Raw genomic sequence first — 12,335 nt, 5'->3', positions numbered from 1 at the left:
TTCATTTCATACTACAAATACACATAAATCAAGAAATTAAGCCTAACATAAACAACTTGTGCAAAAATTACACTAGCAATATACCTACACAAATATACTACTAGCAATAGTTCGGGCAGAACTCATGATACATTTGTGAAGCAAGTTTGTACTAAAGATTTATTATCATTTAAGGCAATATACTAACTTAAGTGTTATGAAATGCTTGGCTAAATAGGTATTGTGATTCACGTTGATACTGAGTTAAACAGTATGCTGACGACAGTAGTTAAAACACGACACGTTGCAAATTTTCACTGCCTCAATGTTTCACTCTGTGTTGAGCTTTATCAAGTCGTCAAGTCATAACTCGATAAAGCTCTACACAGTGAAACCCTTGTTCCGCAACGGATGTTTTCTGCACGAAAAGTTTTCATACTTTTTTACGTATGCATAATGTTACACCTAACACTCCCAGCGGAATAAAGAGGAATTAGAAAAATTAAACTATTTTAACGTAATATGAGGTCACATGTACGATGGGTCACTTAACTCTCAATTACTGGAGATGAAGATCCTCTCCAGTACTAAATTAAGACGAATAAATGAAAAAAAAATAAAGGAAACCGGTTATTTTCAGAGCCGTCAAGTCAAAACCAATATTTCCCAAACGCATAATAACAGTAACTTAGCAACTGGTCTCGATATGGTGTAACCTGTCAGTAACTCTATAAACCATTAACAAGAAGTTTTGGCGTAACCAGTCAATAGCCCTATAAACCATCAACAACATGATGTAGCATAACCTGTCAGTAGCCCTATAAACCATTAATAAGATACGGCATAACCAGTCAGTAGCCCTATAAACTATCAACAACACGATGCGGCATAACCAGTCAGTAGCCCTATAAACCATCAACAATATGATGCGGCATAACCTGTCAGTAGCCCTATATGCCATCAACAAGTAGATGCTACGGCGTAACCAGTCAGTAGCCCTATAAACCATCGACAACATGATGCGGCATAACCTGTCAGTAGCCCTATAAACTATCAACATGAGGAACTGGCACCTCGTCTGCGAACAGTTGCCGCGTTGATCAAATAAATAGTGTCAACTTGCTCCTGTTTATAGCAAATCCTGGATAACGTTTGGCTATTTTCTTGAGAAAATGATGGGCAGTGTGGTCTGATTTTCTGTCCTGAAGAATTTCGAGAGACTTATAACCTGTGGAAAAAATATGGACATTAAACTTTATGAAGCAGTACAAGTTACATATTACTTTCTTATTCAAAAAGTTTGAAAACTGTTTATATTTTTGTATTTTTTAATATAAAGCAAGCGTGCATGAGCGTGTTAGATAGAAGTGAATGGAGACGAATGGTTTTTGGGACCTGACGAGCTGTTGGAGTGTGAGCAAGATAATATTTTGTGAAGGGATTCAAGGAAACCGGTTAGCCGGACTTGAGTCCTGGAAATGGGAATACAATGCCTGCACTTTAAAGGAGGGGTTTGGGATATTAGCAGTTTAGAAAGAGATCTAAATTGTTGTATCTGAGCCTCTGCAAAGACAGTGATTATGTATGAATGATGGTGAGTGTTGAATGATGAAAGTTTTTTCCTTCTTTTTGGGTTTTTCTTTATTTTTGGGTCACCCTACCTCGGTGGGAAACGGCCGATGTGTTAAAAAATAAAATAAATATTTTATTATCAATACTGATATTTATTGAAGGGCTGTTAAATAAAAGGGCAATGCTGTATGACCCTTGTTGGTTTAGCGCTTAGTTTTGATAATAATAATAATTTAATTATAATAATTTGATAACACTAATAATAATATTAAATAAAAGCTAATATTAACAAACTCAATTCATTCTATTAGTACTTATTTTTGGTAGGTATTCTCCTCTTCCTTGGATCACACGTCCTAGGAGTTTTGTGGCAAGAAGTTCACATTCTACCAAGACTGAAGGACTGAATACCCCAGAATTATCACTTCTTCCTCATTTATAATATTCGCGAGGGCAGTGTCCTGACACAACTCTTACCTTTTTGACGACCCGTCTCTACTTCTTCCACTATCAATATCATCTGTGTATTCGACTGAAGACTGTTACACAGGTGAAACGCTTCGACAATAAAGCTACCCATATTGCACGTGTCTCATTCATCAATAAATATACTTAAGTGTTGCACATGTATCTCATCAGTAAAGCTACCACAGTGTTGCACATGTCTCATCAGTAAAGCTACCAGTGTTGCACATGTGTCTCATCAGTAAAGCTACCACAGTGTTGCACATGTATCTCATTCATCAAGAGCTTCAGAATTTCTCGCTGAAGTTATTAAAAAGATAGGGATTAGTGTTAATAAAATCACGAACTGCTTCGACCCCACCTGTTCTTTCAGCTCATGCGACACGACTCGCACCTCACCACGTGTTATATGACTTGCTCAGCAAATTGTCTCTCTTAACCAGAATGTCGTCAACTTGGTACTTACAGTGGTTGTTGCACAGCTCGTGCAAGTGAAGATACAAGTTCTTCACTTCAGATAAATCTGAAGGGATGCTGGACAGAGCTACGAAGGCTTCACCCAGCACAGTGTCTGCGTAGATCCTGTTCTTGTCCTTCAGCGTTAACAATAATATACCTTTCATCTTATTCTCATCAGCTCCGCTGATGTCGCTGAAATTTAAATATGAAGAATAGTCTTATTATTCATAGTATGACAGTATATAATGTTGGCACGTTGATGAGTGAGACACACGGGCAACAGCTGGGTATCTTCAGTCGAACGTAGACGATTATAACGTCGGAGACAGAAGTAATTTTAAAGTGATCTGTCTTCGGTGTAATATTCCTCTGAAGAAGCCTACTATGCAGGCGAAATGTTTGGGCAATAAAGATACCCAAGTGTCGCACATGTATCTCTTGATCCAGAGACTTAGAGCTACCATATCTTCCCTTGCATGGCCTTTGTATGACTCTTCAACGTTTGCCACTTCCCCCTCACGTAAAAAAATAATCAATACACAACGATTCAAATGGCGTGTCTTAAAAATTAGTGAAGGGCTGTTGAAATAAGGTGCTGAAACTGCCTTCCCCTTTCTCGGATCAAATAAGATTACCCGCCAATCCCTCCCAACACCCAAGCAATGCAAGATCTTAACAAATTCAGCAATTTTCCACAATCGCAATAACAAAAAGATAAATCATGAAGCTATACACAGGACAGCCTCCATAAATACATTTAAACTCACAACTCAAATTCTTCGTCAAAGGTCGCTGGGTCTTCTTTTAAAACTTTCGTGTTTGTCTTCGTAGATTTTGGGAACCATCCATCAGGCTGGAGCTGTACTTTCACGAAGTATTCCAGAGGTAAGTGACGAGGCTCCTCACTCTCCACTACGATATCACGAGCCATGATTATTCTCACTGCTAGGTGGTCGGCGTCTTTGAAGAAGGTCTGTAATGGAGACAAACCCAGTAATAATAATAATAATAATAATAATAATAATAATAATAATAATAATAATAATAATAATAAAAATAATAATAAAAATCCAAAATGCATTTTCCTTCTCTGCATCAACCAAACCAAAACTTTGTGTACAAAAAAAAATGTCCTAATTATCAAACCAATGAGAGGACGAATTCACATCCAGAAAGAATGGGGATGAAATAAAAGAAAACCAGATCAAGCAAAACTATTTAAGTCGTCTATGAAGGCTGTTGCTCAAACTTACATTATCCCTAACAGAGACACACAAACAAAAGTCTGTCATATCTGATAAACTAAATAAAAAGAAAATGAGTGAAATACAATCTCACCCGAATGACAAGTAAACCCTTGCTAGGCAGTGTTTCTTGATTCTGTTCCCTACATCGTTCATGGTAGTACTGGGCAATAAGACCATTCGTATCCATCTTCATAATCTCAAGGTGGTCGAGGAGGGACGTGTATTCTGCATAAAAAATATTGAGATTTTAAACATGAAACAACCTCAGAATTGTTGATATTAAGAAGTAAATACTGTACATTTCAGGAAACGTTTTGGATAGTACTTCCTGATAGTCGCCAGACAAGCAATCTAACTCTCCTTTTCCTCTTGGAAAAAGAATTAGAATGATTTGATGCAGGTGACCGGCTCTTGATCCAAGAAACTGAGCTATTCCATCCTGGATCAAGCATACTCATTTTCTATTTATTTTAGGACGCTGCATGACTTATCATACAGTATTGGCAAAATAATAATTAATGATTCTACCTCGAACCACCATCATTCCTCTATCTCTTAATGCTGCTGTACTAATAAGTGTAAAAATTTGGATATATACTGGATAAATGTTAATACCGTTGTCTCAGGAAAGAATGTACACATATAGATATGAAGAACTAATCATACCTTCAGACTTGACACACTCGTCGTCTAGACCTCCCGAATCTGGTGTGAAGAACTTGTACAATTCTTTCAGTATTTTGTGAATCGTTTCAAAATATACATATTCCCTCTGAAATATAGGGCCGCAATATTAAAAACACAAAATACAGTTGATTAATATTTTGTTTACATAGATTTATACGACAGCCTATGAACAATAATTAATTGCATTTGGTGACGGGTAAGACACGTGTCAGCTGGGTATCTATAAAGATACCCAGCTGATGCACATGTGTCTTACTCATCTTGTAGGTATTTTATACCATTTTCAACATTTGCATTTGACAGACGAACCTTATGCATATATAATACAAACCTTGGCATTATTTTTTACTCTGGCTGAAATTATCTTCAACGTAACTTTCCAGAAACCCTTGAGGAAATGATGAAAATACTGATCTTCAAGACCATTGCGCAGAGTAGCTATGGAGGGGTCAAGTACGTCCTTCAGTAGTAGTGAAGACTCGTGAAACTCACTAGCATCATCCAAAGACTTTTCAATGGTTGGTGTCATCTGGGAAATTATAGTAATTAAATTATATCACATCAGACACACACACATACTTGCACAAAATGAAAGTCAGATAAAATCTTTTACGGTACCATCTAAAAGCTCAATTTATTGTATGAACAAAATGCTGAATTAGACACATATGTAATGATATTTCTTTATTCTTCATCTTGTCTGTATTATATATCATTGAAAGACTTAGACCCGCATCAGGAAACACTTGTTGTTTCCTGACAAACATTATACCTACCTATACTATCGATATGAACAAAATTATGTCTCCTTTGATGAAAAGTCGCTACTACGTTGAGAGTGGGACTCCCACATAATTAACTGAGCTTCCATGCTCAAAGCTGAAGTGTTTGCAACACGTCCAGTATAGCATGAATTGTTCGTACATATTTCATCCATACAGATGTGTTACAAAAGAAAAAAAATATCCACATGTACCACTTTCAACTGTAAACAACTGTGACTCACTTAGCCAAGACAACGTCTGCTCCAGATAGCCTGGTTATGCTGCCCACAGTGTGGATATGACAGTTAGGTAAGCTGAAATACCCGTCTGGAGGACGCCTGCTATGTTCAGGGCTATAATATAAATTTTATGTGGTCAAATAGTGGGTTAAGAGGTCACAGTACAACACTCTTACCTTGCTTGTGATTTCATCAATCAGGTCATGAGTTTTGGCCTTCAGATCATCTACTTTACTCTTAGTCAGCGACTCAACACTTGATTTAATCTGAGTGGCGAGGCTCTCGTTACCAGTTGTGCTGATTAATTTTACCAGGAATTCAAAGCCAAAGATTTCTGGAAGTCTCTCCATCTCATTCTGAATGTGTTGAACATTCGTAACTGCTACACAAACCTTGCCGAATAAAAATGTGATCATATTAATTATATAAATGGTTAGTTGATGCTGTCTGAAACCTGTTGCCTACGCTAGGGGTTATTAATTAAAGCTCCATGTATTTTTTTCACCACCAGACAGATGTACTTGCTCCATAAAATACTGATTAAGGTAAACTCGGAATACAAATGCTGAAAAATATACACCTCACGCTGTATTTATTCTATGATGTAAATGTGAATGTAAGAACGAATATGCAAACACGAATATGCAAATATAAATACGTAAATATGCAAATGAAAATATGATATAAAATGTAATTCCTTGGTATTTCGATAAGCTCTTTGTGAAACATTCTTACAAAGGCAACAATAGACCTACAAACAGTAAGTGATGAATTTCAGAATTTCTTACCTTTTCACCAATAAGGAGTCCATTTGACGTTTCTTCAAACACACTGTCCGTCCTGTCGAACAAGGTGTCAACATAATATATACAGAGGGAGTACAGGTTTTCCAGGATTTTTATAAAGAACTGAGAAGAGGAGTCTAGATCAGGCCACCCCAGCTTGTGCCACCACACCTTAATCTGTAATGTAAGTGGAAAGGAGATTAAAAAAAATTCTAAAATATGTGAAATAGGTTCCAACCAACAATTAAATAATTTTAATTTCCTACCTACCCTCCAGGCAGGTAGGTAAGTAGGTACTATGGGAGGAAACACTGTAGGGTTCTAGTTGGCTGGTTAATGAGGTTTGAAACTTATCTACTACACGAGGGTCATTATGGCTGCATGTCAACTGTTCACCACCAGTCAAGAATACTTTAATACCTAAAACAGGGATTAAGATGAACTCTCTGCATAAATACACTGAAAGACATACACCTCTCAGTGTATATATCCTATTTAAGTGAATATTTTAGCCACTGTAAATCAGCAACATTTGTCATACTCTTCTGTAATGTATTTCTGTCATACACATCAGACCATGAGTATTCTAAATGTGATATTTTATTTTATATTACGCATTTGGTTCCAATTTCTACTTAATGTACATCACTGATGTTCTTGTATGTTCAGTGTATCTGATTTTTAATAAAAATTTTCCAAATGTCTATATTTTGCAATATACTATAAATTAATTTTTCTTGCTTTTTTTTTTGATATGCAACATACAGTTTTAAAGTAGTGAAGCTGTAGTAACCGATAGACATAAAAAGAAAGACTTAATTTAAGACTGAAGTACACACTCGATTTAATGACCCAGCATCGATAGTGCATGAACCTAGCAAACTTTGTTAGAGCCTATTAGTTCACCTGACTTACACAAGGACTCGGAATCATTGTACATATTTGAAATGCCCACGTAGAACTTATGTTCTCATATTAACAGTTATGAAAATTGGATTCAGACTGTTATTTGTATTCGAAATTCCCACTTCGAACCTATTTCCTCATGTAGTGATTACAGAAAAAGGCCTCCAAATGTTTCAACGTGTCTGACCCTCCCACTTACACTATGGAAGATAGCTGTTGTTTCTACGGAAGACTGACTGAAGCTGTTGTGGGCGTCAACAGGCTCAAATGTATCATTCTGGAGAGCTTCTCTCACGTTGGTGTGAGCTTGATGGTTAGTGAACAGAAGCCAGCTATCTACTGCAGGCATGAACCATCGGTAGTACTGGCCAAGACCTGTACTCACTCTTACCGCGAGAGGAATGTCGTACTCCAGCCTAAAGGAAAACAATGAAATTTTAGGTTCACTACTTATATAAAAGAACTAAGTTCACATAGTATCGAAACACATAATTTATCATAATTTAAAATCAAACTTGCTGTCTAACCTGCATAAGAAGGGAAGAGTTGACCAATAGTGTACATTATTTTTTTTTGTAAGTTCAGTGACAAAAATTGATCTACTAAAGGAGAAAAAATAGTCACGAAATCGTGGCTGGAACACTTCACAATTCACAATACCGAGGCTGGAACACTTCATAACTCATAATACTGTGGCTGGAACACTTCTCAACTCATAATACCGTGGTTGGAACACTTCACAACTCATAATACAGTGGCTGGAACACTTCACAACTCATAATACCGTGGTTGGAACACTTCATAACTCATAATACCGTGGTTGGAACACTTCATAACTCATAATACCGTGGCTGGAACACTTCACAACTCACAGTAACATGGCTGACCAATTCACAACTAATCCACAATACTGTAGCTATTGCAATTAACAACGAACAAGGAATACCGTGGCTGGAACAATTCACGATAAACCATTAATATCGTAGTTGGAAAAATTCACAATACCGTTGAAAGAACAATTCATAAATAACCCACAATATAGAAGCTAGATCAATTCACAGCAAACTCTTAATACCGCAGCTGAAACAATTCACAAGTAACTCACAATATCATGGTTGAAACTATTCATAACCAACTTACAATAGTGGTTAAAACAATGAAGCATCCATACTGAGAGAGGCATCCACAATCACAGAGAAGCACTCATACTCACAAAGAAGCATTCATACTCACAGAGAAGCATTCATACTCACAGAGAAGCATTCATACTCACAAAGAAGCATTCATACTCACAGAGAAGCATTCATACTCACAGAGAAGCATTCATACTCACAGAGAAGCATTCATACTCACAGAGAAGCATTCATACTCACAAAGAAGCATCCATACTCAGAGGCATCCACAATCACAGAGAAGCATTCTTACTCACAAAGAAGCATTCATACTCACAAAGAAGCATTCATACTCACAGAGAAGCATTCATACTCACAGAGAAGCATTCATACAGAGAAGCATTCATATTCACAGAGAAGCATTCATACTCACAGAGAAGCATTCATATTCACAGAGAAGCATTCATACTCACAGAGAAGCATTCATACTCACAGAGAAGCATCCATACTCACAGAGAAGCATCCATACTCACAGAGAAGCATTCATACTCACAGAGAAGCATTCGTACTCACAGAAAAGCATTCATACTCACAGAGAAGCATCCATACTCAAAGAGAAGCATTCATACTCACAGAGAAGCATTCATACTCGCAGAGAAGCATTCGTACTCACAGAAAAGCATTCATACTCACAGAGAAGCATCCATACTCACAGAGAAGCATTCATACTCACAGAGAAGCATCCATACTCACAGAGAAGCATCCATATTCACAGAGAAGCATTCATACTCACAGAGAGATTGTTTCAAGATTCTTGAACAATTTCCACAGTGAGGAGCCAATCCCGAAGTCGTAATGTGGTTTGTGATCACTCTCTGTAAAAGATAAATCACAAAGCAGGTATAATAATAATAATAATAATAATAATAATAATAATAATAATAATAATAATAATAATAATAATAATAATAATAATGATTTCTCTTTGACATGCTATTCAAGAATTGCAAAATATTTTTTTTATTGTCTTGTGGATCTGACATCGTATATGAATTGCAGTAATTAATGTCAGAAGCATACTAGTGAGGTACGCACAACATGTACCTACCCGTGGATTTTTCTGAGGATATGGTGGTCTGGACGTGGACAATGACTGGTTGCATGGACCTCACCATGTGACCAACAATAGTCTCATATATGTACATCACTGCACGGATGTTCATCTCTCTAAAAAAAAAATGATCATAATCAAAATATAAGGATCGTATCGAGTCATTGGTTCTATCCCTTCATGCGCTCTATAGTATATTCTTCTTTTTGAGATTACTCCCATCATATAGTCATAACGATAGCATACGAACAAAAGAACAAGCATAGACTCACTGCTTGAAGATGTCATTATAAATATTGGAGACGTATTTGATGTGGACGAGCACTTCTTCCGTGATGGTAAGAGCAGCAGTCAAGTGTTCGCTGACGGTGTTCGCCTTCCCCAATGTCATGTGTGCCAGGCGATTCCACCTGGCGAACACGCAACCACGTCAGTAATAATAGGAAGCCCATGTGTCTTTTACGTTTACCATACGGAGGTTCGAGCCTCCACAACTCCATGCGCTTCATATAATGAAGCGGTGAAAAAAGCATTCGCAGGAATTTGTAAATACAATAAGAGAGTGGATAAACTGAGTCATTAACCTTTATAAGAGGAAAGAATTAAGCCTCGCTGAATTGCTATTTAATATCAGGTACCATTCAAGTTTACTTAAGTGTACCTTTACTAAAGAATAGAGGTCTCAGTGCAGTTTACCACATTATAGATCACTGACCATTCATCTGCATATTCTTTGATGGCTGCAATAACGTCCTCAATGATTGTTGTTAATCTGATCTTGTTAAGAAGTCTCTGGGTGTGTGGATGATCTTGCAAGCTCTGCAGTGCTCTGCAATATGAAGTAAATATGCAAAATATGAACTGTTAATGATTGTTTGAATTGGTTTAATAATTTAATTAAAAAAAAAGTTGCTAAACCTGTACGAGTCATACATTTGTTACGTTTAATTTAAGCTTTTCGCTTACACTAGGGTCATTATGGCTACATGTTGCCTCTTCACCACTAGTTAAAAATACTTTAACCCCCAATATAGGGGATTAAAATAAAGTCTCAAGGTATATACACTGAGAGGTATACACCACTTGGTGTATATACCCTGTGAATTATTGATCATGGGAGGTTAATTCGATTTAAAGTCCACTGACTACAAGAGGGTCGGTAAGGCTGCATATAATCGGTTCATCACCAGCTAAGAATACTTTAATTCCAAATATAGGCCTATTTAAATTAAAGTACACTCTAAATGTATATATAAATATATGTTGTTCTCTTAGCACATACATCAAAAGAAAGATATACTTACCAGAATAAGTAGTCTCCACGAGAGATGAACTTATTGGAATATACGTGAAGCGTGTGTTATATCATTGCATGTGGTTTTTATATATGAAAAGTAAATCATATATAGGATTTTGAACGTACTAACAAATCACACTTTGAATCTAGGGTATATGTTTGTAATTTTTATATATTAATAAGATAAGGAAGCAATGCACTTACTTTAATGTATATGTGAGCTGAACTCTGGAGCTATTTAATGCTACTGGAAAATATTCATCAAGAAACTTGATTTTATTTAAACATTTGGTAGCAAAGCAACATAGGGATGAACACAACTCTGACTGCTCTTCACTGGAGTACAAATTGAGCACTAGTGACGACTGGACTGCCTTGAGCTGAGCCAGTGCCCAAGAACTGTCCACGGACGCTGACTGTGAGGTTATGCTCCACCAAGCCAGCTGTTGGGCCTCTATGCTCAAGTTGAGCAACAGAGCGTGTTGGGCCAACACTGCAGTGACGGCATCTGGCACTCTGCCATTCCACAATACTCTCTCAGTCTTCGTGCCAGTCTGTAGGTACATACATATTATGTTATTCAATAACATTAACGCACGAATCTGAATTTAGGCTCCTGAAAGTTGACATTGCATCTCCCAAAATGCATTTGCATACTAATGGCTTTCTTTTGTGCCTAACAATGTTTTATTGCAGGAAAACTACATTATCCTTGTACAGCATTAAGAGAAATAAAAATGTGAATTTGAATTTTAAAGTTGGAAGGTAAAATGAGTATATTACTAGGCTGAAAAACAAGTAAAAATAAATGGCACATACATTTATTAACTAATACTTATTTTGCTATTCTTAATTTTTATTTGAGATTTTTTTGTCTTTTTTTTTCAATCTCTTCCATCTTCCCAAAGTCCTTTTAGTATATACAATGTGTGTGTACTCACCTAGTTGTACTCACCTAGTTGAGGTTGCGGGGGTCGAGTCCGAGCTCCTGGCCCCGCCTCTTCACTGATCGCTACTAGGTCACTCTCCCTGAGCCGTGAGCTTTATCGTACCTCTGCTTAAAGCTATGTATGGATCCTGCCTCCACTACATCGCTTCCCAAACTATTCCACTTACTGACTACTCTGTGGCTGAAGAAATACTTCCTAACATCCCTGTGATTCATCTGTGTCTTTAGCTTCCAACTGTGTCCCCTTGTTACTGTGTCCAATCTCTGGAACATCCTGTTTTTGTCCACCTTGTCAATTCCTCTCAGTATTTTGTATGTCGTTATCATGTCCCCCCTATCTCTCCTGTCCTCCAGTGTCGTCAGGTTGATTTCCCTTAACCTCTCCTCGTAGGACATACCTCTTAGCTCTGGGACTAGTCTTGTTGCAAACCTTTGCACTTTCTCTAGTTTCTTTACGTGCTTGGCTAGGTGTGGGTTCCAAACTGGTGCCGCATACTCCAATATGGGCCTAACGTATACGGTGTACAGGGTCCTGAACGATTCCTTATTAAGATGTCGGAATGCTGTTCTGAGGTTTGCTAGGCGCCCATATGCTGCAGCAGTTATTTGGTTGATGTGCGCTTCAGGAGATGTGCCTGGTGTTATACTCACCCCAAGATCTTTTTCCTTGAGTGAGGTTTGTAGTCTCTGACCCCCTAGACTGTACTCCGTCTGCGGCCTTCTTTGCCCTTCCCCAATCTTCATGACTTTGCACTTGGTGGGA

General features: G+C 37.4%; 1 protein-coding gene across 2 annotated transcripts in view; it reads right to left on the bottom strand.

Moving 5' to 3' along the window:
* Positions 1–945: 945 nt before the first annotated feature.
* The window catches only part of LOC128691366 (protein unc-13 homolog 4B), a gene marked incomplete at its 5' end in the record, with an annotated part of 31,329 nt that continues 19,939 nt past the window's right edge, over positions 946–12,335 (bottom strand). For both annotated transcript variants that reach the window (XM_070091554.1, XM_070091555.1), the window contains 14 exon segments: positions 946–1,207; positions 2,483–2,667; positions 3,243–3,448; positions 3,814–3,947; positions 4,389–4,494; positions 4,741–4,938; positions 5,589–5,804; positions 6,201–6,374; positions 7,303–7,519; positions 9,009–9,090; positions 9,324–9,442; positions 9,599–9,736; positions 10,042–10,155; positions 10,828–11,177. In XM_070091554.1, the coding sequence (XP_069947655.1) occupies positions 1,080–1,207; positions 2,483–2,667; positions 3,243–3,448; positions 3,814–3,947; positions 4,389–4,494; positions 4,741–4,938; positions 5,589–5,804; positions 6,201–6,374; positions 7,303–7,519; positions 9,009–9,090; positions 9,324–9,442; positions 9,599–9,736; positions 10,042–10,155; positions 10,828–11,177 (2,367 nt within the window).

This window comes from Cherax quadricarinatus, chromosome 36, assembly GCF_038502225.1.
Source record: "Cherax quadricarinatus isolate ZL_2023a chromosome 36, ASM3850222v1, whole genome shotgun sequence".
Lineage (NCBI taxonomy): Eukaryota > Metazoa > Arthropoda > Malacostraca > Decapoda > Parastacidae > Cherax > Cherax quadricarinatus.
The sequence above is the reverse complement of the archived record's forward strand: the minus strand, read 5'-3'. Positions and strand labels throughout refer to the sequence as shown.